This window comes from Pyxicephalus adspersus, chromosome 1 (genome assembly GCF_032062135.1).
Source record: "Pyxicephalus adspersus chromosome 1, UCB_Pads_2.0, whole genome shotgun sequence".
NCBI lineage: Eukaryota > Metazoa > Chordata > Amphibia > Anura > Pyxicephalidae > Pyxicephalus > Pyxicephalus adspersus.
The window spans coordinates 170,680,996-170,707,618 of NC_092858.1; the positions used below are offsets into that span (position 1 = coordinate 170,680,996).

Here is a 26,623-nt window from a genome sequence, read left to right on the forward strand (position 1 = left end):
GGTGTCTCAGATGCCTGGTTCCTCCATGTGTTTGGTTCCCCTACATAACTACAGAACACAACAGTAATGCCAGGCTCGGCAGTAAGAACCACAATAAGGGGCTAGGATTCAGAAATTCCTGGAAATGAGGGATTTGTTTTGTAAGGGAATGAAGATTGATGGTGCAAACAGCTGACTTTGCTTTACAGGCATAAATACAAATATTAGGCCAAAGTTGCTTTAGGGTCCTTATTCAAATTGTTTGGGCTGCCCTAAGGCAACAAAAAATATAAATAAATATGAACAGGTCCTAGCATAAATCTGCTTGCACAGATTTTAGGGTAACTACTACCGGTATCATAGTTGGATTAAAATGCATGATCAAATTGGACCAAAGATGTATGCTTGCACCATGGAGGAAGAACCAGAACTGGGTGGATAAGAATGTTTGAAGATAGCTTAGGCTTATTTATAGTCAAAAAGATTGTGTTGAAAACACTGATGCAGAATGTCAGAGAGTGTCTGGACAACTTGTCCAGCTATGTAATATATAGAACATTGAAAGACTGAGGCGCCAATTCCTTCACATTTCTATCATTCTACCCCCCTTCATGACGCTCCCTGCAGAGAGATCAATGATCGCTATCAGCTTCTGTTGTATCATAAAGCTTTGTATTGCCAGTAATGTGAGAAGAATAAAAATAACCAACCAATTTCAATGTATTACTGAAAAAGGTACACAATTGGAACTGGTAAAATACTACATGTAAGGCTGTATATGTACCCATTGTCTCCAATCTGATTACCTCCAACACTGTTATTCTCCCCAGCCACTTTTAGCTGGGCGCACCACCCAGCTCTTTTCAAGAACCATTCGGCTGTTTTTGGATGGTTACTGAAGAGTTGGGTGGGCTGACACCCACCTACAGCTTTTCCCACCCAGCTTTAAAAATGTTCTGGGTTGAACACTGCTCTAATATTTTCTAAGCTGCATCCTGAAAATTGGTATTTGAGTGGCATAAAAAATTCATACATATTGCCTGGAGTATAAACAGCTGTTCAAAGAAACCACAGAACCCAGCGGGAGGGCAAGTCATCCAGCAAACCCAGATGTGGGATGCCAATGGATTAGAATCAGGCACAACCCCTACGCCATATTACTAAAGAAGAAAGCCCAGTCTACATACACAGTGATGACGTTGGCATTGGCAAGGATTAGGCAACAATATTCAGTATTGGAAGCCACCTTTAGGATGGTATGATTTATATTTTACCTTCAAAGCTTTGGTAACTTTGTCTGAGTGCTTCTGTTCAGCTTGAGAGTTCGGGCCCGAGAAGGGCTATTTCACCTGGATGGATGCTTGCTAGTATACAAATATCTATTTGATAAACAGATAAGGAAACATATGTTCCTTAGATAGACTACTCTTTATAATACTTCTTTATAACTTTGTAATTGCGGTTTCATATTTGGTATGTTTCCTGAAAAAGCGGATCTTCTGCAAAACGCGTCAAAATAAAGTATCATTGAAACTCTGATCCTTGGGATATTTTTATTGTCTTCATTCTTTGCTAATGGTATACTTCAGTGTTTTTAAAGAATGGCCACAGAACTCGTTCCAATCTAAGGAACATATCGCTCCTTTTCTGTTTATTATGTTTTTAATTCTAGGAGGAGGCAACTTATTGGAATGTTGCACTTCTAGCCATGGGCAGCACATTGGCTCAGTGGTTAGCACTTTGGCCTAGGTTCAAATCCCGGACACGGTTGCAGCAGGTTCTCCATGTTTGCGTAGGTTTCAACCGGGTACTCTGTTTTTCTCCACATTTCAAAAACACGCAGATAGGTATATTGGCTTCCCCCAAAAATTGACTTTACACTGTATTGAGGACATATGACTGAGGTAAGGACATTGGATTGTGAGCCCCTTTGAGGGACAGCTAGTGATATGACTATGGACATTGTAAAGCGCTGCGTAATATGTTGGCACTATATAAATTCTGTAAAATAATAATAAAATTCAGCCATTAACATCAAGTGTAAATTTCAAGATTAGGAGTTCAAAGAGTGTATGAACTCCTCAAACTGGTCCAGGGTGCCAATTCACACCACCAGCACATCATCTATATAGCGCAGCCACAAAGGGACACACTACCCAAATTCAGAAATGTAGTACACCTGTCCGTTTGTTACTTCTACCAGCCATAACAATAGCTGCATAGCTATTGATTGCCATATTACATTTTGAGGAAACCATGCCCTTTTTACATGCTGATCAAGCTTCCAGGAGAAAGCTGACAACACTGAAAGGCTTCAGCTGAAATTCACAACAGTGGTCACCTACTTCCTATATATCACTACAGCGTACCAAGATTCTGTGTGGTCCTATTTTTATTATTAATATTATTAATAAACAGGATTTATATAGCGCCAACATATTATGCAGCGCTGTACATTAAATAGGGATTGCAAATGACAGACTAATACAGACAGTGATACAGGAGGAGAGGACCCTGCCCCGAAGAGCTTACAATCTAGTAGGGGGGTTTTACGTCATGTTAACTTATGAGAAGCCCCTGGACATGGTGGAGGAAGAAATGCACCAGAAAGACTCCAAGCAGCCATGCTATGGAAGAATGGCTATGTGGCCATTTACAGAGGATTTATCAATTTAATATTGTTGGAGTTCTATTAACACTACAGGGTCACTTTTAAAAACAGACTTTTATTATACGATGCTCTGTTCTTGCACACTCAGGAGCTGGGAGAATATGTAAAGGTGGCATCTGTCAAGCTTGTAAAAGAATCAATTATAGCATCATTTACGTTTCTATTCTGACAGGTTATCTTTACACCAAGTCCTGGGATTCATCGAGTAGCTCTGATTTTCACCCTAGGTACTTTCATACACTGAGTTGTGAATGACCCCCTTCTCCATTTTTACGATCGGGGACTCTGAGACCACTAAAGTCTTATTAATCCTCCGCTGAACACTTCCAATACCACTAGTCAAACAAATCCGTCCGTCTGCTTCAACAGATCTTTTAAAGACCTTTTTAAAACCGGATGAGAAAAACACTTTCCATTCACCAATGTTACTTTCCGCAGCAGCAGATTGTAAACCAACGCATTTCACACATTTGGCACCGCGCGCTCAGCAGATGACTGAAACGTCTGGGAGAATTAATTATTTCGAGAAACAATCTGGGGGGACAACAGAACTTTCTGCCGTAAAAGTTGGGAATTTAAATATGAAAAAAAGGAGAAAAATACAGAATAACAAAGATAATAAAAAGAGGCAATAATTACACTATTTATGTATGAGGTACAGGCCAGAGAATGGAGGAAACTAAGTAGAAATCGTCCATGAGATGCAAAACATTCAACTCTTAAGCAAATCACATGTAAATTTCATGCAAATTGCACTAACTTAAAACTGAACCAATCATACGCTGCAAGTAAAGTGTTTGATTGGCTCAGTTTTAAGTCAATGCAATTTGCATGAACTTTGCATGTGATTTGTATTTGTTTATGCATCCTTTTGACATTACAACTAAGGCGAAAAATTCTCTAAATCAGGAAAATCTAACAAACTTTGTGAGATGAAATTATGTTAATCTAGAACTTTCATGGCAATAATACCACCAGGTATTTTTATGCCAGTCCCTGTTCATAGCTTGCCAGTCCCTGTAAAAGCAACACTTGATCTCCCAATTGTATAAACATCCTGTTACACGAGCTTCCACTTTAGTGGCCATTACTCAAGCAAGCTGCACCATGCCACCAGGAGACCTGCCTGGAGAAATGCCAAGCAGCCAATGCTGCATTGCATGTAGAAGTGTCTACAAGAAGCAGGAAGCATGCGACCAGAAATATTGAGATGGTAATTCTTTATGATACACAGTGTTTAGGTAATTAAATTATTTGACATACAGATCTGTAATAGAAAATTACCCAGGCACTGGAGGTCAGAGGGGGTCTGGCCTGAAAGAACGTACTTCCATAGGCATTTGATGCTCCTCAAGACCTCCACATGTTTATTGGTGGTGGCTTTCAGTATACCTTGGTGGTTTACAATTTTAAAATGATAACCCGTTCATTTTATTGAAAGTCATTTTTACAACCCAACCTATGGATCTGAAAGCAAAACATAGAACAATGACCAGCTGTCCCAGCAACAGATCAGATCTGGTCTTTGCAAATTCTGCAAGACCAGGGGCTCCGTCGTGAGTGGAGGAGCCACATTGAAGTTCTATACATTCATTTGCTTTTTTGGTGCTTTCAAAGAACAATGACCAGCTGTCCCAGCAACAGATTAGATCTGGTCTTTGCAAATTCTGCAAGACCAGGGGCTCCGTCGTGAGTGGAGGAGCCACATTGAAGTTCTATACATTCATTTGCTTTTTTGGTGCTTTCATATTGACCAATTAAGATCACTTCAAACAGAACGAGATTACATTCCAGTGTGCTTACCCCAGTGATCTGTCCTCCAGCAACCATGAGCTGTGTCTGGGGTATGGCCGCCTGCAGGGAGGGCTGCTGGGAAGGCTGGACTGGCTGCGGAAGCTCCCCAGGTTCTTCTTTAAATTTAGTCTATAATAGAGAATTCTTACAATTACACTTCATTCTATAATACTTCAACTAAAGCCACATTGCTAAATGCACATAAAGGAATGGAACACCTCCACTTTGTGTCCATACTAGAGCCAGACGGGGCCACCGCTATTCAGACTGGACAGCTTCCCTTGTCATCTCCCTGCCACTAGCCTGACTATTGGTCTATAAAATAGCATTGCCCGTACCAGTGTGTTATCTAAAACCCCAAATTTTAAATCACATTGACTGGATGACAGATTGGTGCAATGCAAGTAATTGAGAGCAATCTGGAGGGAACCTGTTCTAATACTAAAAGAACACAACTCCATGTAGATTGCATCCCTAGTGGGATACAAAGCCAGGAGCAAGGCCTCCAAGGTGAAAATTGTTACCCCATTCACCATCTCACAGGAAAGACTTCTCAGTTTTGTAGATCCCAATTAATGGTTTGATTTATTACGTTGTCAACTCTTGCCTGTTATAGCAGACCTCATATCTGCAGTGCCAGTTCTCTGCTGAGCTGTTAGAGATCAGCTGCAAACATTTATAAAAATGCTTTTTATGGTAAAGTTAAATTCAATTTACAGCGTTTTAAAGAAAACCTGTACCTAGAGAAATATGCAGATTGCCTTTGTACAACTCCCCTGAAAACGAAGGAAGCCTGGCTGCCATGCTTTCATATATCATCTCATATATGTGCTAGTTCCAAAGCCAGAGACAGTCCGCCAATTAGCATTTTCAGGAAGAGCTCGGCAATGGCGGCCAAAAAATTTTTCAGTTAAAGTAATTCAAGTATAAGAGTGAAGATCATGCAGAGCAAACCAAGAGGTTAATTTTCCTCCTCGAACGCGGTTTGCCTGGAGAAGAGAATGAAGCATACTAGGAAAGGAGCAACACTAAATGGCCAAATGATTGTAGTCACCTGACCATTGTACCTACAGCCCACAACCATTCTACCTACAAATCTAAAGTTAGTGGTTACTTGACTATACTACAGTTATATCATCAAAAGTTTGTGGTCAGTTGATCATATGGTACAGTGTTTAACCCTGAGATTTTATTAAGCTGGGTGGGAAGAAATTGTAGGCCCGTGGTGGCCCTGTATTGTGATCCAACTCATCAGTAACCCCCCAAAAACCGCCTGGGTATTACTGCTGGGTGTTGCCACCGGTAGAAAGGGGCTGGGGGGAACACAGCGGTATATGGATAGGTATACAGTACAGGTGTTTCCCTTGAAGTGTATTGTTAATGCTTTAACATACAAAGACAAATTTTAGACAATTTTACCCTTCCAACCTTGTACTACCATTTTGGTGGTGGCCCATTTTTGTTCCATTTTTGCCCCTGTGTACAAAGCCAGCTCCATAAAGACTTGGATTGATGAATTGTTTTGAAGGAACTGGAGTGTCCTACACTGCCATCCTTCTAACCACCTTTGATATGTTTTAGAATAGAATGAGGTACATCAATATCTGTTCCCATAACAGCATTTTTGACTGACTGAGCCCAAATACCTACAAAACTCATAGAAAATTCTTGGGAAGGTCTATGAAAAATGGAGGCTGTTCAAGCAGCTAAGGGGTGGCATGATTTCACAATGGAAGGTCAAGCAAGTGCATGGAGATCTGATGGACAGGAACAACTATGTAGAGACAACTTTGTTCATCATACCTACAACAGCCCCACCAGTTCTTTTAGATGTCCTAAAATATTAGAAGTGTGTTTAGGCATTGTCAGATATCCCACAATCCAGCATTCTTGGTGAGACGTTCTGCCCATCTGCAGCTAGCTCTTATCCTCAGTATTTACATTATCCACTCGAACAAATCATAATTACATAACAATTCCACTTATGGATAAGCCTTCTCACTTAAGAAGGTTAGGACTGTTATCCTGACATACCCCAGTGGCATTATTTATCTGCATCAGTCAGCAGTGTAAGTAACCATCTGCTTTGGGACAAGGCCACTTGATTTTGCAGAGTGTTGCAATGTAATTACAACACAGGGACTTCCCACCTTTCAGCGATGCCAAGATTTTAACATATTTTACAGTAAGAATGAGGGAAACTAGTTTCTGGAATCTGTGTCTAAAAGAGAACAGGCAGAGGGATAGGAATCAGTCACTAGTACTGCCTGTGATCACCCTGAAGCTTTCTACCATCACTTCCTATAATATCTTGTTCTTGGAGGTGGCCATCATGGTAGAGGCAGGGTTTTGCTTCCTCATGTCAGAGACACGAGCAAAGAGAACAGTGAGTGGATGTGCAGCTCACATGGGAGTGCCTAGGCACCTTCAAATACTTGTAAGGGCACTGCCACTATTTATTCAACAAATCAAGATACAAAAAACATAAGTACTACCTGGGAACAATCAACGTTTCGATGCAAAATAACATTTTAGATTCTGGTCGTTGATGAATAAAGATTAGTGGAGTGATTTAAATTCATTTTGTTAAAGTTTAATCGAAAAATAGCCTCACATTTGGCCATGCAGACTGTTCAGACATGAAATATGTATTAATATTGGAGATACTTTTAAGATTCCAGTTCCACATCCACACTTAAATCTATACCCTTCTTTACAAAGCATCAAGATAGATGATTTGAATGGTGATCTGCTGAGTCTATTTTTTTTAGGAGGTCTGCACACATGGATAGACTGTCCTGATGGATACAGATTTGAAAGAGATTTAATGATACTTTGGTCTGATGAAGTCCCATGCCTCCTGAGGAAGCAATGTATGTTGTGAAACGTGTCAAGGAAGGAATTATGGGACAAATGTCTTTAATATAACTTTAAATGAAAAAAAACTGTATACTCAGATATCATGTAAAATGTAAATGAACAAAAAAATAAGTTTTTAGAAAAAGATATTTTGATGTAACTAAGTAATAAGTGATATTTGGTGCACGAAAAATCCAAAAAGGTAAAAAAAAAATATGCAAAAATTTCAAGGAAAACAAAGTCATGTGATCATTGCATGTCAATGGTGACAAGGTTGTCAATGGCTTTATTAATTGTTAAGTCGACCCTAACACTGACCCAAAGAAACATGACGAGCAGTGTTTCTCAACCAGGGTTACTAGGGGTCTACTTGAGCAATTTTTGACTCTCAGGCCAGTTTAGGTGATTCCAATGATCCAATGATTTTGGTTATCTGTAGGGGTGACATTCCTCCCAATGGCCAGCAATGTAAGTGGACCACCACACTAATATACTGTAAGCTGTGGATATAAGTAATTATAGAAGAAGTTTCCCAACACCTGAAAGTAATTTCAAGGGTTCCCCCATGGTAAAAAGTTGGTCTACAGACAATGGGTTAGTGTTTGGCTTCCTCAATATCTAGGATCAATATCTGTCAGGCTTATCAGCAAATGGGTATATAACTGTGGGTAGCACGGTGGCTCAGAACTTAGCTCCTTGGCCTTTGCAGCGCTGTGTCCCAGGTTCGAATCTATCACTAATCAATATCTACATGGAGTCTGTTCTCCCCGTGTTTGCATGGGTTTCTTCCAGGTACTCTGGTTTCCTCCCACATTTCATAAAACATTCAGTTAGGTCAATTGGCTTCCCCCCCAGTTGACCTTAGACTGTAATAAAGACATATGACTATGGTAGGGTCATTAGATTATTCACCCGTTTGAGGGACAGCTAGTGAGATAACTATGGACTTTGTACAGCGCTGTTTAATGTGTTAGGGCTATATAAATACTGTGTAATAATAATAACATTTTAACTAGATAGTAGCATGGGTGCATCATAAAATACAATTGTTAATCCACAAAAATGAATTTCGTTTTTTGCAATTATAAGGACAATTTACCAGGTTTTTGTTTCAGATAAAAACATTACATATAGTACAGAATACTCTGATGTCTTCTACTGTTGAGGAACTGCAAATCCCAAGAACTAACCAGCAGGACATGCAGAGACTTGTAGCGCACCCGAAGAGAGTGACACACAGGTCGTTCATGTTTCATAATACAGAATGACTCTAAGGCTGGGATAATAACGGGCTTGAGATCGGGACCGCTTAACTAGCGTGTAATTCCGCCTAATAGAGACATCTCAGCCACCACAAAGAATTTGCATCAAAATATGTGATAAAATGGATTTGCTGGCCAAGAGAAAAGCATTAACCCTCATGAATGAATTCTCTCCTGGGAGCTCCCTGCCTGCAAACTCCCCATTTATCTGTCATTATGTGAATGATTGGAACTTCATATACTATACATGTACGGTAATATCACCGCTCTGTACAATAATTGTGCATATAATATGTGCGAGGGATCGAACTGGGACAGAAGAGTGCAATGCACACAATGCAAAAGTATCTTGTAAACACATATTGAGCTCTATTTATAAAGCAGAGAATTTGACATTTTCTCTCAAACGTTCCCTGGTGAAATATCTTCCAGGTTCACGTGTTTCAATGGTAGTAATTGATTCTCCACCAGGGAATGTCGGATTCCCTGCTTTATAATTGGAGCCCACTGTGTCAGCCATTGGTATAAAATAGTAATGAAAATTAAATTGGGAGACGGGTAACCTGTCACAACTGAAAATGAAATCCTAAAGTGGCTATAAGGAGGGCTCAGGTTTGTCCATCACATATTTCTACTCCAGTCCACCCAATTCCCTTCAGTTTATATCCTGGCGATCCTAGAATAAACCCGCTGGTGATGTTGGAACTTCCTAAAATAAAAAAATGATAATTACTAATTTTTTTATTGCAAATTAATTTAGAAAAAGACCACCACAAATTTTTGGAAGTTCAATCCAAATGTTTTCCTACTGACCTTGTTTGGAACGCTGTGTGCTTATTCCACACAGGATAACAAATTACATTTAAAGTTGTTGGAACATTTGCTGTGTTTACCGAATAACATTTTTTGTCAAGAAATTATAAAATAAATTATAAAAATGTTTTTTTAGGGGAAATTTTCTTATAGCAGTTTGTACAGTTTTTACACGAGTGCACCGCAGTACAGACTTAATTTTTTATACCTCCTTGAAAATGTTACAATGTAGCTGCTGCCTCATTAATTGACATTTTAGTGATTATAGAACCTTCGATAGATTTTTTTGCAGTCTGTGTTCCCATTCTGAAGATTTAACCCTGGTGTCATCCTACCAAAAGAGAAATGGGAAATCCAAAACTTTACAGTTGCCGTCGGGACCAGAAGTGATTACTAAGAGCAGCTCCCTTTCTTAGCAGGGGTCACATGTTTTATTTCTTATATTCCTTATTAGTTATATTAACTGGTAGTCAACACCCAAGCAGGCAATGCTGGGCTTTTCCATAAGTAAAATACACCATTCTTTTCAAAGACAAAAAAAAAAAAAAAAAGGAAACGGCATATGGGGTTTTGGTACGACTTTTTTTTTTTCTTCAAAGGCCGTGTGGTGCCAAGCAGGTCGACACAGTAAAGATCTTTGGAGCTAGGGACGAAGGAAAGTATATTTTTGTTACTTTCAAAATATGAAACGGTGGTGGTGGTAGTGGGGGGAGATTGTATTGATGAAGTTTTAATTGAAACTTTTTTTTTAACACATTTTTTAAGCTGGGCTTAATGCTACATGGATGTTCATTGTACTGTGCATTGGATACCCCACAGTAGTACACAAAAAAAAAAGTGCCTGCACTGCAGGTTGGCCAGCAAGGGCACTATTGCTTGTTTGAAGCATTACAGTGCTGCAACACTTGCAATGCCATACTAATGTGAACCAGGGCTAAAACAGCATGTACAGGCAACAAGTGAAAGCACTAAGTAGGTGGTGTTTAGGAATTTTCATCCTCCATCACACGTAGGGTTCCCGGATCACCAGCTGAAGCAGTAAGGTGCAATGTGAAGATCAGTGTTTTGCAAGCAAGGTTCTTCCAGAAGTTCCTAGGGGTTCCTTGAGCATTGAGCAGTTTGTACCTCTCAGGTCAGTTTAGGTGACATCTAATTGGTTATCTGTAAGGGTGACATTATTCCTAATGGCCAGCAATGTAAGAGATATTCTTCCCACTGACCATCACATTATAATACTGTGAGCTGTGGATATAGTAAATATAGCCAGGGTTGCCTAATGACCTGGAAGTTATCTCAAGGGTTCCCCCATGTTAAAAATGTCCAGAAAAGCTGCTCTAGAAGCTCAAGTATTTAAATTTAAATCAACTGAATAATGTAGTAAATACAATATAGGCCTATATACAAACACAAATTACTAAATTTGTAAATTGTAATTAAAAAAATAAAATGATAAAAACAACTCGAGAATATGTGATAACTGATCTCCTCATCGTTTGTAACTCTTTGTTTGCCATCCAAAAACCCGGCACCCAAAGCTTCTGAGCTATAATCTTGTCCATAGAGCGGAAGCAGCAAATCCTGCAAGCTACAGGGTAGCCTCGATGCAGAGCCAGTGTATCTTATGGTAATTAAAATTGGTAAGGCAGGGCGTTTCCATTCTGCATTAATTTGCATATTTTCCACCACCTGTTTCGGGGACTGCGGAGCGAACTAATTAACATACAGCTCTGATTAATTCTGCCAGTCATTCGGAGATAATTACAGTGCAGGAGTGTAAACACTCTGCTCCGGAGATAGAGCCTGTTTGCCAACATCCCTCTTGGGGGAGAGAAAAAGTTTGCCATGGCAACCAAAAGACAATTTTCAAGCATCTTTCACTCTAAATGGAAGGTCAATGTAGTTGTACAATGCCTGCTGGCCCCCACCACCCTCCACTCTACCTTGCTTTCAGTAAAGACTTGGTGGGAGTGACCCGTAATTCATGGTGGTTTGTGAAAGGTTAGTTAAAAGGTTTAAAGACCGGGGAGGGGGAAAAAACCTCACGTGAGCCAATCATCACCCTTTCTAGTAAAGGAGACCTTTGTAATAAAATAGATGGCCCTTAATGGTTTCTTAATGCAGGGGTGCATCATCTCAAATAAATACATGGGGCTAATTGCTAGCACATTGACCCTTTCTTGAGGTTTGTAGGTACGCAGTTTATAATGCAAACAGGGCTACACATTGTTCCTTAAAAGATAGATAGACGATAGACTATCATGGGAGAACCAGAAAACCTGGAATGGATCTGGTCCAGAATTGAAAACATTATTTTAGGAAATTTGGCAAATGCGACGCCTGAGCAACCCATGCACAAAAATGTCTTGCTAAGTCGAACATTTTTCTTCATGCCAACAGATGTGAGAAAAGGATTTGTGGTGCTGTCAGAACTGCTAATGTAAAGGGATTAAGACTGCAATTAGGGTAAGATTTTAATCCTGCCCAATCAACTGTTTTTCCAGCAACGGTCAGCCAATAGGATTGGGGAGGCCCTCATGATGAGGTCATCGTTGACCAATGTGAAGTTAGCATTCTCAGAGGGAAGAGTATTTGGACAAGATACTGTAGATTGACAAAAATCAGCTGATGAATCTACTGCTGATATAGACAGGAAACTGTTCTATAGCCTAAACGCAAAAGTTTTGGTTGGTTGTGTCATGGGGTTCTGGGATTTAAATACAAAACTGCAGTACATATGCATGAATGGTTTCACGTGGCAAAGGAATGGAAATTCTGGACGCCTTCGGGTCTAGGGACATCTGTCAAAGAGTTTAGCCACCCCTACCCATGCAGACTATACTGCAGACGCACATGTATCTGTTGAGAAGGGGCCGAGCGTGTGTGTGTCTGTCGAGAAGGGGTCCCGCGAGTGTGCGTGTGTCTGTCGAGAAGGGGCTTAGCGTGCAGCTTTCCAGAATTTTTTAAACTCTAGTGCTCAACTAAAGGCTGGGGATGAGCATGCATCTGTCAAGAAAGGGGTGAGCATACCTCTGTCGGGAAGGGGCCCAGCATGTGTGCGTCAGTCGAGAAGGGAGTCAAGTGTCAAGAAGGAGTCGAGCATTTGTGCGTCTGTCGAGAAAGGAGTCGAGCGTATGACTCTCTAGAAATTTTTTAAATCTGGTGCTAAACTTAAGGCTGGGGCCGAGTTGTGCGTCCGTCGAGAAGGGTCCATGTGTGCATTTGTTGGGAAGAGGCCAAGTATGCGTCTCAAGAAGTGTGCGAGCCTGTTGAGAGGGTTTGAGCGTGCATCTGTTGAGAAGGGGGTCAAACGTGCATGCGTGCGTCTAAAAGGGGGTTGAGTGTGCCTGCACGAAGGGGCTGTGCATGAGGCTCTTCAGAATTTTGTAAGCTCTAGTGCTTAACAGAAGGCTGTGAGATCCATCAAAGAACTATGTAAAAATGAATTTCTCCAGAGTGTCTTCAGCTCTAGCGGTAAGGGGGTGCTTTGAAGTTTATATATGACTTTTTAAATATATGTATAGAAATGATTAATATTCATATTTTTGCATATATAACTTTCCAGTCATTTTTCAATGTTCATACCCAAAGGACCCCCCTGCAACCTTCCGTATTAAATGCCTGCAGTAAATATGACTGCCATTTTAGTGAGAGCCTCCTTTCTGACATTGGACTGCTGTGTACACCACCATGACCATGAAACCAACGTGCAGCAAGTCTGAATTCAACTGGTAACCGACAACCTAATATTCGCAGATTTCAGAAAATCACAATTATTAGACCAAGCAAGCTTTTTATGGTTTTAAAAATGGAACGACTTTTATATGTTTCTTCGGAGCAGCTCTACGTTAAGTAGGGAACACACCGAAGAGCCGCACAAATGATGGCACAATAATTATATTGCCAGGAGATCAGAGACAATGTGTGAGCTATGCTTTTCTCTGAGCTGCCAGTGTTTGAAATATTGCCATAACGGCTCATTACAGCCCTGGTACTGCGGACAGCACACAAAAGCAGTCGGTTTTAGCATAAAGTAGGACCGTTGGGGACGCCTGCTTAAATCTAACTTCAGCACGACAAATCTCTAATAGGAAGCTATTGTGCTGCGGCGAGCGGTGAAGGCTACTGCTTCATTATGGCCACAACTGAATCTTTACGTTATATCAATTTGTGGACTTGTAGAGTATAGATAATATATAAATATAAGTTCCTCATAGACAAAATATAGGAGAGGCCTACAAGCATGACACTGGCTAACACAAAGTGCTTGAAGCCTTATTGCAAATATACTGCGTCTGCCTTTCTCGGCTCATTTCTAAAGTGCACCTGTTCCCTGGTAAAAATGACAAGGGCACTACACTACAGGAAGAGTAGGTTTCACATATTTGCAAATGTCTACCGGTTTAAATGCAAATTGTTATGGCAGTTCAGGCTTTTTTATCCTGCCGGTATGGGTGCAGGGGTATTTTTTTTTTTTTTTTTTTTTATTCTGTAAATTTCTCTGCCCATATGCACCCATACGCCAAGTATATAAAAATCTAGATGGCTGCCATTTTTATTCTGCTTGTATTTCTGCAGATAGACACCAGAGATCTTCAGCTATTGGAGCTGTGCATTGGAGTGTCCCTGCACCTTAATTGGAATTGGTTACCTCTCTTTCTATTTTTTTGCTATATTATCATGCAAAGCAATCGAATAGAATTTGACATACCATTCACCATTATAGATTGTATTATAAATAATTATATCAGATCAAGTGGTTGTGATAGCCATTGGCCTCGGGGGAATTTCCTGTTTTGCAATGGTGATTTGGATTTTCCAAAAAAATATATAATAAAAAAAGGAAGATGGATATTATTCTGCAAGGACATTTTCAAAAAAGTAAGTATGAAAGTAAAAAGCAAGGGCCTTGACAAGGCTTTTACATGCATTTGCAGTCTATTAAGTCAATTGTTAAAGCTGTTTAAATTTTTTATGATAGTAAAAAAACAAAAAAAAAATATTTATTCACCAATTTATTAGCAGGTATATTTTTGTATCATGTTGTTCTGTAAACTGCACTGGCTGGGGGCACCTTACTTAGGTTTAAATCGTTCTAAATGGCTGCCCTTTGTATTCTTGGTGCCGGCTTATACCTTTAAATAGAGCCCCCAAATTGAGGATATAGAAAACAACTAATATAGATTGTAAGCTCTTCTGGGCAGGGTCCTCTCCTCCTGTGTCACTGTCTGTATCTGTCATTTGCAACCCCAATTTATTGTACAGCGCTGTGTAATATGTTGGCGTTATATAAATCCTGTATAATAATAATAATAATAATAATAATATTATTTTAAGGGTCAATATTTGCATATTAAAGAGTCCTTGTGATTGAAAGGGCAATCAAAAGGTATTTGTATTGTTCAGGTATGCAGAACATTCCCTAAAAGAAATAAGGAATGCCTAAATTAGATCTATCCTCTAACAGGAAATACCTAAAGAGGGACTTTCAAAAGCTGCAGAAATAAAAAAAAAAAAGATTAAAAACATTTAAGATACTATTAACATGCAAATATTTATAGAATCTCAGTGATTGGGTTTTGAATTGGACCTAGCATCAGCTAGATAAATAAAGTCCATAAAATAATTGTAGCACAGAGATGCTTTATATAAATCAAATTATAGCAGCAATAAGGCTTTGCAATGCATTTTATATAAAGGTCTCCCCGCGCTTTGTGGTTTCTGGGACTCCATTTCTCTAAAGGCATTGGATATACAACTCCGGTATATAAAGAACAGAGGAAATGTGGTTGCTGCCCTGTCCCCTACTGGCAATGGCATCTGATTCTGGCTTTGGACATGTTGAGCTTCTAACTTTTATGGCTTTGATATTTCGCTTTTTTCACTTTATTATTTTCACTATATATTTTGTTTCTTTATAAATGATATTGGAGCCCATTTATATAACAGGTGATTCATCTAAGTTGCTGTATATTGTGAAGAAATAACAGTATTAGTGTCTTTGTCACATCATAAAATTGCCCGACAAGCATGTCATGTTTTCTAAATGACCTGGCAAAATATTTACTGACACTTTAACTAGTGTCGGCACATTTATAAAGTGGTGATCGGGACAAATGTCACTTTAAAAATTGCCAAATAACATTCATCACTTTCATAGCAGCAATGGCAACCGGTGGGGTTTATTTACAACAAAGTCGCTGACACTTTTGGCAAAGAACGTGAACTGGTCAATAAACACTACTTCTGAAAGTTGGTTACTCTATATGAATCAGGTTTCTGATCACCACTGTGAACACTGATGTCCAATGTTTAAAAACTGATAGTTCTCCAGCATTTAAAATGTGATGACTGGATTTTTAAATTGGGATATTTTATATGACCCTAAAGAGTTGGGGATTAACAAGATTAACAAGTAACAATTCTCATCAAATGAGACAAAGCTAACGTGTGGAATAGAGATATCTTTGATTTGCTACCAGAGAGGAATGCGAAGTTTGGGGGGAAATTATGTGGCAAAGACGATTTCAGGTCAATAAATTATTTATTGTTACTAAATAAAGAGTTGGGCTTTGGGTCTATTTATAAAGTCATTTTTTAGTTCTGAGAACTGTAAAACTAAAACCTAGCACCTGATTTCTCTAGCTTTAAGCCATGTTCATAATGGCGATGAGGCTGCAGAGAGGTTACTGCTTGCCAACAACCCTGGACGCTACAGTGTCTCATGACTGCCTATAGAGATCAATGCTTGGGTAGCAGTAAGCTGTTTGTTATCATTGATTGCCAGTCAATATGGTTATGTATAGTCCAGCACATTGGCAAGGTGCTAGCTGTCAGAAAAAGCGGATAAGGGATGGAGACGCAACACCAATGTCATCCATGGGATCTGCTGCTATAGCAATGTTCCAACAAAGAGGTGGGCAAACTTTTTGGCTCAAGGGCCACAATGAGTTTTCAAATTTGACAGACGGGCCGGGCCATTGTCAGATTGATAGAGAGTGTTTGCATGAACTGATATAAATTATGTGTAAAAGTGGGCCAGATTAGAAAGCCCAACGGGCCGTAGTTTCCCCTTGCCTATCCTAGGGGGTTGTAAGCACAGTTGGAGCTGTAACAAAAGCCCAGGTAAGGTGGAAATATACTAACTACAAAAACTAGTTCAATCATAGGGCTGGAACTCTGTAAGACAGGAAAAGATAGAATATGTGAGAACCTGGGTGATTCAGCTAACTATTATCAAAAGTTTTTAAAGATTTACTGGATCACTTATGTTCTCCCATAATAGTCTTCTCCTACCTTGCATAGCTTTAACAAATCAGGTGAAAAGCTTCAGGCTATGAATGGGTATGTGACCCTCTGACAATGCGATGTGGATCACAGGAGTGGCTCAGCGGAACCAAAAATGTTTCCACTCCAATAACAGATCACACCGATGCATTTCAACTGTGCATTTGGCTGCAACATAACTTTACAAAAAGTTAGGGGAAAGAAATGAGATGACCAGATCTCACCTGCTATTTCCTAACCTGCACAGGTGGAAAGGGATTGGTTTCTTTAAGCAATATGGACAACTCTCAATCTCCAGTTTTTCTATTTGTGTCCCTGTATATTCTAGGTTGATGAGTATCTAGAAGTCAAGGTAACCCTCTCTGGGGAAAGCCCCCTATCCCCAAATAATTTACTTCTACCTGTACTACCTCACAGCCCCTTTTTCCTTCACAGCTCAAACCAAAATCCAATGTCCCCAGAACCAACAACAAATCACAGATCCGGAGGGACCCCTTCTAAGGATAGTATGTGACAGTCCCTTTAAGCACTATTTTCAGCCTGCATTCAATGATAAGAAGTGTATGTAGCAGTCACAATAGGGGAGAACGGCATGCAATGTGTTCAGTGCTTACCTGTAGATTTAAGGACTGTGCAGCAGCCTGTAAACTTGTTCCAGCAAGCTGGACCTACGATACAGGGCAAACACAGAACGTGAATCTGGTATCAGCCGACTTTATTATCTACACACAGAGAAGACATTAAAGCTGAACTCCACACAAACACATTTCTTGAAATACATCCTGTCAGACCTTTAATTCCTGTTCAGCCACTTTTGTGGTCCAGACACCCCTGTCACAGCACAGCTTGGTCCTGATCACAACCCCAGCCTGAATGAGCAGTAAAGAAATCCTAACTTTGCCGTCTGCTGTTGTCAGCATGTTTAATATCTGCACATAAGCACTAATATACAGCCTGACTGGCGGCTAGTGTCATCCCTTTCACTCACTATCTATGCAATATAATGTGCAGGCAGGTTACAGCAGGCTGATAAAGACCAAATTTGGCATGAGGTTGGGCTTTATTGCAAAAAGACAGGCGATGTCCCTTCTGTGATAAGTAATCTCACCTGTCTGTCAGATTTCATTGAGCTGCATATCAGTTCAGTGTTGGTTGCAAAGATACCCGGCAGTTCCCGACTAAAAAAATAAAATTACTCCAGCCTGGCCAATCAAGAAGGCCAAAGAATGTGGAAGATAAGGAAGAAATGGGGGCATGCACCACAGAATGGTAACAAGTGAGTATCCCCTGGGTTTAGTTCACCTTTTATTATTTTAACAAATACAAAACTGCATCACTTATGTACCTGCTTGGAATTCAGCTTTTACAAACTCTACAAGTATTCGAAGAAAGAAAATGCATTACTTTACTATTAAGGTTGATACTTTATGATAAGCGGGTCAGATATGTAATGATAAAATGACAAAAAAAAAATACCCTGAAGTTTGCAGATTGCCCAGCAATAGGAAAGCTTGGGGAAAAGAGGAAGAGAGAACGGGCCGTCTCAAGGTGTGGGGTAGAAGCAGCCTGGCCAGGAAGATTATGGCATCTTTGCATTTTAGAATGTATGCAGTTTTAGGAATTCCCAGGCATCTGTAGATATATATATATATATATATATATATATATATATATATATATATATATATATATATATATATAAGTTCCTGCTCTGCAGACCTGGGAACTAGTTTATAAAGAGATTGTATATTCCTGCTGTGTATTGGAAACATCAGAAATATAGTAATGCATATTTATAGTTACTGAGAGGTCTAATTAAAATTATTACACAATTTTTATATAGTACCAACATATTACACAGCGCAGTATAAAGTCCATAGTCATGTCATTAACGGTCCCTCAAAATGGCTCACAATTTAATGTCCCTACCATAGTCATATATCTTAATACAGTCTAAGGTCAATTTTTGGAGGCAGCCAAATAATCTAATTGCATGTTTTTGGAATGTGAGAGAAAACCGGAATACCCGGAGAAAACCCACACAAACATGGGGAGAACCTGCAAACCTGCAAAGTCCACAGTCATGTCACTAGCTGTCCATCAAAGAAGCGCACAATCTAATGTCCCTCCATAGTCATATGTCTTTATTACAGTCTAAGGTCAATTTTAGGGGGAAGCCATTTAACCTAACTGCATGTTTTTGGAATGTGGAGATAAACCAGAGTACCCAGAGGAAACCCACGCACGGGGAGAACCTGCAAACTCCATGCAGATAGACCTGGCCGAGACTCGAGCCTGGGAGCTAGCGCTGCAAAGGCAAGAGTGCCAACCACTGACCCTCCGTGTTGACGACAAAATTATGTATAATGATTCAGTCTGTCAGTGGATTTAACACAGCACATCTTGTATTTCTATCTCTTCCTGTAACAGTTTTATTACCCATTAATCCTGCCAATAGACTATTTTTTCCCCTCTTTACCAGGGTGTAAACACTGTTTGTCCTGCAGTAAAATCACACTGCACCATTGTTGTACAAAGTAGTTGCATGGATATGTAAATAATAAATGAGAGAAACTAAAGCCTACTATTTTAAGTAATTGAAACAAAAGGGGGAAATAAGTTTTAGAAAGAATTGAACCCTGCCCCACAGAAGGCCATGCAGAGGGTAAAGGACCAATTGTTAATATTGTTTGTGGTCTCTCTGCAGCTGATCACACATAGACCAATGTAAATGATCTATGTACTATATGCTGAAGATAATTTGTGGCAAGCAAATAAACAAAATAAAACAGTAAAAAAAAAAGCCAACTGCCTCGCTCTGTTAAAAACCACAAAATCTTTGCATTTGTCTTGAGCGAAGTGAAAGTATATAGTGACACCGAGTGCGAACGTCTCCGAGTATCTGACAGAAGAGAACACATGCTGTGGTGATGCGGCCAAAAATGCTTTTAAAAGTCATTTTGGCTTCTGTAGAAGACGCTAAAATGCCATGCTACGCAGGCCGACTGCTCGTCCAACAAAACTAGCATAACAATGACCATGCTTGGCTGAGCCCTCATCTTTGGAAAGACGCACATTTATAGATCTACTCTTTCCGGAGAGTGGGTACAACAACCGACACGCCATCCAATGCATTAGTGTATTTTGTAGCGGACAGCAGCCACTTTATACCAACTATAAACCTGAAGTCCTGGAAAAATAAAAAGTGACTCTTGTAGTGCAACCAGTTAATTGCTTGTTTTGTCTGAGAAGGAGAGGTTGACAAAAAAAACAGGTATACCTCTCCCATTAATATTAAACAGTATTTTTATAGCACCAACATATTACGCAGCAATGTACAAACTCCATTGTCAGGTCACTAGCGGTCCTCAAAGGGGCTCACAATCTAATGTCCCTACCATAGCCATATGTCATTAATACAGACTACGGACAATTTTGGGGTAAGCCAATAAACCTAACTGCATGTTTTTAGAATGTTGGAGGAAACGCATGCAAACAAAAGAAGACCCAGCAAACTCCATGCAGACAATGTCCTGGTCGAGATTTGAACCTGGGATCTAGCACTGGGATCTAGATCTAGTTAGAGTGCTAACCACTGAGCCACTGTGCTGCAGACCTCAATCCCTTTATCCCAGCTGCATGACTGGTCCTCTAAAGCTGCTTGGTTGCTCCATTGTTTGCAAGGCCAACGTCATGTACAATGCAAATTGTCAGCCATGCATTGCCGGGGCGAATAAACCGTTCTAGAGAGGAAAAGAGTGCCAACTCCAGGGGGGAGCAATAGGGTTTAGATTTAATCTTTAAAACTTATATCCGGTCAAAATTAAATAAATATTTTTTATATCTCTTGAACAGAAGCACATTTCAGCATTTTATCTTTTTTTTTTATTATACTGCAGGTACAGATTACTGGAAAGCACAGATCTGCCAGACATTCAATGAGCTCCCAACCTACTGGGTTGACAACACCCTGCGGCTGCTGCTCTAAATCAGTTGTCAGCCTTGGCCTGTCTTCCCTGATCCGATGTATTAACAGATGTTTATCTGTACTTGCAGCATTTTCAAAAAAAAAAAATAGAAATGGGGAAATGTGCAGGTGTTGCAGAAAACAATTTGCAAGACTAACTGTCATTCTCCCCATGACCACTTTTATTTTTTTTAACTGGCCCCCTGTTTATTTTGTCACATCTGTCAGGTCTGCCATGCCTTGTTGGCTTTCAATTCCCATCAGTGACGCAACCTATAGAGAAGTTTCTATATTTTTCTTGTGGTCATAGGAGGTTGGTCCTGGTGCTTGAACTTCTCACTCCCAAGACTAGAGCTTTCAACTAATCAGTGTATATGTGACATATATGTGGGAGATCTGATTCCACAGGTTGCAGAATGACATGCAGAAAAGGAGTAAGAGAGAGACAGAGAGAGAATAGGGTAGCATTAGGGAAAGAGATGAAAACGTGTAATTGTCACAATCTCGGCCATAAAACAGCAGAATTTTGGGGGATACAGCAGCAAAGGTCTGAATTTAACAGCTCTGAAGGTTTTACAATAGAGTTTGGTATGGATTAATTTTGCAATATTTTAGTAATTACCAATTAGCTGCTTGAAAATACCTAAATTGCATGATTCTTTGCACAGCAGATGGAAAGCCAATCGAAAAACAGCAAACTGTTGATTTTAATCCACAACCTAGAAAACTACAGAAGCTACCAGAATTAAGAAGTGGACACAAAATGTAGTTTTTTAGGAGCCAGTAAGGCCAATCTGATGCCCCCATGGAACAAAATTGCATGCAATTTAGCTAGACTTAGATGGCAAGTGTTCAGTCCTGCCTGGCATAGGCCAAGTTCCTGCCTTGGCTACACCAGTCACATGTCCCTGTTTCCCAGCATGTTGCATCACTCATAAAAGTAGTGATTGGTCAAGTGAGAGCTTGCTGTTACACCATTCCAAGGCCCTCCAGTGCAGCCACACAGGTTCAAATTCCAATAATCCTCTTGCAAATGATCCTATTTGTCAATGTGGTGATCAGCAAATAGGACAGTTGGAAACATGGAAACATCTTGAATACCAGAATAAGTAATGTCAAGGGAAAGTCTGCGTATTAGTGTAGGCTCTTACCTGGTGGAGGTGTCCGAGGAAGGCCTGTGCTTGGGCTGTCGTGATGGCCGTTCCGACAGGCACTGGTTGCTTTTGAAAGTCCAGACCATTTGTTTGTGTGCCTGCGGAGAGTTGCAGCGGTCAATGATGTGCTATAAAGAATTGGTTTATACAAATGATAGAAAGAAAGCAGGAAATGATGACGTGGTCCTAACCCACCCTATCTGGGAGACCAGTTTCTACTTCCAGGGTGCCTACACAAGGAAGGTTCTTCTCTGAGGACAACAGGATCTGTTTGTGCTTGGTCCCACTGCTCATACTCAGGACTCATTCAACGATATACTCGATGGATAGGGTATCACATTAAACGTTCCTAGTTAATATTTATACATTCTTAACAATAAGTAAATTAGCTTTAAGAGAATTCCACACAAACTTTTCTAGCTGCTCGAACTAAATAATCCACAGAAATCAGAACTGCAACTCTGTAGTCAGGTTGCAATGAACTTCTAACAACTTAGAAATTCTATTGTTGAGTGTGTACAAAATTGCTAGAGGAAATAAAGCCAAAGTAGCTGTGCTTTGCAAGCCACGGTGAAGGTGAATTTCTCTGGACAGCTTTAAAACTTAAAAGGAATTTTATTGCTTGTTCAGAATAGGTATTTAAAAAGGAATAATAATGGCATGGGTGCTCTTGAATACATAGAAGTGAACTAAAATCAAGTTTTGTATTTAATAAAAATTGCACTTTAGTCCCATGCCTTGAACAAGCTTCTTTGGTTACAGCATTTTGCATGCTAAACTATAGGATCCCAGCAGATTTTTGAGGCTTCCTATAGTTTGTGTGAGACGTTCTGTGAGTAAAGGCAAAAACATTAACATAAAAAAACAAACGGGTAAATACCTAATGGACTTTATGTTAGGGCCAACATATTTGTTAAACAAGAACCAGGACATCATTTATAAAAACATTCTTTCAATGCACATTTAGCACCTTACCTGCATTTCCATCTCCACTGTCAGTTGATTTACTGCTTTCTGACGGATTATTCATTCTTGCATCTGTATAGAAAAAAGAAAATAATTAAATATTTAAAAAATAAAAACTTATTTTTTAGAGACCACAAACAAGTCATTGTTGCAACTGGAAATAAAAAAAACATACAAACTTGGTAAATTAAATCCAAATGATAGATGAATTGACACATCTTCACCTCTGTACACAACAGGAGAAAAGTGTCTCTTGCCCACGTCACCTAGAACACACATTGGGCTGTATTTATAAAACAGGGAATCAGACGTTCCCTCAAACATTCACTGGTGGAGAAACGTCCAGGTCCATCTGCTCCAATGGCAGTAATCGATTCTCCACCAGGGAATGTTTGAGGGAATGTCAGATTCCCCACTTTATAAAACAGAGTTCAGCAAGGAGCAATTTGTACCTCTCAGTTATCACCAATGATTTATTGGGTGGCAATCATTCCACTGATGAACAATGTAAGAGGCAATCATCCAAAGGTATTGGCCACGGACTAATGTACTATGAATTGGGCATAACAAATATTAGCAGAAGTTCCCTGAGACCTGAAAGTAATTTCACTAGTCCCCCGTGTTCAGAAAAGCTGGGTAATAGAACAAGGAACAGGCAAACTAAATTGTTTAGGAGGCGACTGGGGATCTAGGATAAAGTAAAAAGGTAAATGATTAAAAGAAAGAGGTGTACAATGCACTCTGCAAAAAGGATGAATGCAAGGAATCACTTCCGGTATGCAAGAGAAGTGGTACCATCAACTTCCATGCAGATATGTAAGATACAGAGTATTATACCCAATGTTCCACTGTCCAGTGCCTATACATACAGAATAAGAACACATACTGAGAATTAGACCCAGGGAAGAGGACAAGAGAAGTGGCACTGTGCAGAGTCCACACATACAGAGTAAGATATACTAAGAATTACACACGGGGAACAGGACAAGGGCAGTGGTACCACCAATGTCCCTGCAGATATATAAGATACGGAGTATTACACCCAGCTTTCCATTGAGCAGTCCCAATATATATACAGAATAAGAACAGATACCGAGAATTACACCCAGTGTACAGAACAACAGAAGTGGTACTACTGTGCTTAGCTCATACATACATAATAAGAATAGATAATAATAATAAATCTGGGGTACAGGAAAAGTGAAGTGGTAATCTGCAGAGTCTATACATACAGAGTAAGAACAAATACTGAGAATTAAATCCGGGGTACAGAACATGAGAAGTGGTACTGTGCAGAGTCAATACATTCATAATTAGAACAGATACTTAGAATGACAACCAGGGTACAGGACAAGAGAAGTGGAACTGTGCAGAGTCCATACATACAGAGTAAAAACAGATAATGAGAATTAAATCCGGGGTACAGGACATGAGAAATGGTACTGTGTAGAGGCAATATATATACAGAATTATAAACAGATACTGGGAATTACACCCAGGGTACAGGACAAGAGAAGTGGTACTGTGCAGTGCTTATACATACTGTACATAATAAGAATAGATACCAATAATTAAATCTGGGGTACAGGACATGTGAAGTGGTACTGTGCAGAGTCAATACATACTGTACATAACAAGAATAGAGAGCTATAATTAAATCTGGGGTACAGGACAAGTGAAATGGTACTGTGCAGAGTCCATACATACAGAGTAAAAACAGATAATGAGAATTAAATCCGGGGTACAGGACATGTGAAGTGGTATGGTGTAGAGGCAATACATACAGAATTAGAACAGATACTGGGAAATACACCCAGGGTACAGAACATGTGAAGTGGTACTGTGCAAAGTCCTTACATACAGAGTAAGAACAGGCACTGAGAATTAAATCTGGGGTACAGGACATGAGAAGTGGTACTGTGCAGAGTCCAAACATACAGAAAAAGAACCGTAATATCCATATGCATGGTTACCAGCCTTTTGGAAAACCAAACAGACATACAAACACGTGCAGGACTTTGTTGCAAGAAACAATGCACCTGGCAACTATGCAGGAAGTGGCCATTTAGACTCTGCTAAATGAGACAAAATTTAGCAAATTGGTTTCTAGGGCGAGGTGTAAAACATAAGGCGACTTCCCAGCATTTAAGGGTTAGTTGAAATGGCTGCATTGCCACAAAAGGAAAAGTCCCTGCTGCAAAATGTTTATGTCCCAGTAGCCATACAGTAAATTCTTCAGTGATATGGTGTATTAGACATGTGCGGCGGAGGTATTTAGGTCAGGACCAGAACAAGGGCTATGATGGGCGCAGTTGGTGGAATGGACAGGAGATCGATATGTTAGCAGGATGTGCCGTCTCTGCACCGGCTCCCTGACTTTTAGGCCTCGGACATGATTTGCCGCCTCCGGCTAATCCCTCCGAGTCTGGAGCACACAAACCCCATATAGCAGATAAATATAATTTATATTGTGTTGAAAACTGCATGGCTGTTCCTCTTTTCACAAACTTCAATCTCGGCGCCGTCTCCCCATCACCATGGAAACCGCTTGTTTATGAGAGGAAGGATTTCCTCCGAAAAAGTCTCCTAATTTACAGACGATACCAGAGACCGGGACTCTGGAAGATACAGACCATCAATCCTGCTTGGATTTTGGAAAGAGGGCTTTTGTAAGATGGCATCTGCCATTGCGTATAGTCCTTGGGTTGGGCATGGGTTTTGCTTATTCACGGTTCACTTTATAGTCCCAGACCTGCACGGCCATGAAAACAAAAAGAAATCCTGATATGTAATCTAAATTGGCCAGGTTGGGGCTTTTTATGAGGCTAAGCAAGCTCTCCCAGGAAAAGGCAAAATACAGGACTTACTTTCACGTTACGCATTTCGCAGTGCGACTGCAATTCTATATGGAAGCCCCAATGCTTTTTTTTAACAATTGACAATACTTTCTATATTGCCCTGGTCCACTTTAGCAGCGTTCTCCGCAGAAATTATTTTTAGGCTGGGTGGGAAGAAGCTGTAGGTGGATGGCAGCCCCTGTATTCTGACCCAACTCTTTAGTAACCACCCAGAGGTGCCGGGAGAACACAACTTTAGGAATGTAAATACCAGCCTAATTTAATGATGGGAAATGTATACACCTTTCTTTACCTCCTTTAGTACCCCGTGTACCAAGTTAGGTCCCATGTCCTTAAAGATATATTTAGGTATTTGCCTATTACTTCCAAAAGAAGTTTGGTACCTCCAAACAAGGCATTCAATTGTATTAATCATATCCCATGCTGGCACTGAAGTGCAATGACTTCTATGCTTTCCTAATGTCAATGGAGACCATTTTTCATACTTGGTACCAAACAGGCACGTAGGGTAAGCACAAACATCTATTGGAAGTTGAGGTCACCCATCATACTTTTTGGCCAATGGTACAAAAAGTCATCAACAAGAGCACAACCAAACCATCCCGGGTCACTATTTGAATAATAGGCCAATTCTGGGAACCTATGTGATTGGACTTTACCAGTAGAGGATTAAAATTATACAGTATTTATATAGCGCTAACATATTACACAGTGTTGTACAAAGTCTATAGTCATGTCACTAGCGGTCCCTCAAAGGGGCTCACAATATAATGTCCCTACCACAGTCTTATGTCATTAATATAATCTAAGTTCAATTTTGGGGGCAAGCCAATTATCCGGTTTTTGAAATGTGGGAGGAAACCGGAGTACCCAGAGGAAATCCACAAAACAGGGAGAACTCCATGCAGCTAGTGTCCTAGCCAAGATTCAAACCTAGGACCTAGTGCTGCAAAGGCCAAGGTGCTAACCACTGAGCCAGCATGCTGCCCAAGTCTATTGCCTAAGTCTTTTCAGAA

General features: G+C 40.0%; 1 protein-coding gene across 6 annotated transcripts in view; it reads right to left on the reverse strand.

The window, feature by feature from the left end:
* Positions 1–26,623, reverse strand: part of POU2F1 (POU class 2 homeobox 1) — a 110,646-nt gene that overhangs the window by 20,230 nt on the left and 63,793 nt on the right. For 4 of the 6 annotated variants that reach the window (XM_072398376.1, XM_072398374.1, XM_072398375.1 and 1 more), the window contains exons 2-4: positions 22,759–22,821; positions 21,781–21,881; positions 4,454–4,573 (exon numbers count right to left, since the gene is read on the reverse strand). In XM_072398376.1, coding sequence (XP_072254477.1) covers positions 4,454–4,573; positions 21,781–21,881; positions 22,759–22,821 — 284 coding nt within the window. Of the gene's footprint in view, positions 1–4,453; positions 4,574–17,276; positions 17,331–21,780; positions 21,882–22,758; positions 22,822–26,623 lie in introns of all 6 variants that reach the window. The other 2 variants (XM_072398378.1, XM_072398377.1) reach the window with 2 other exon arrangements.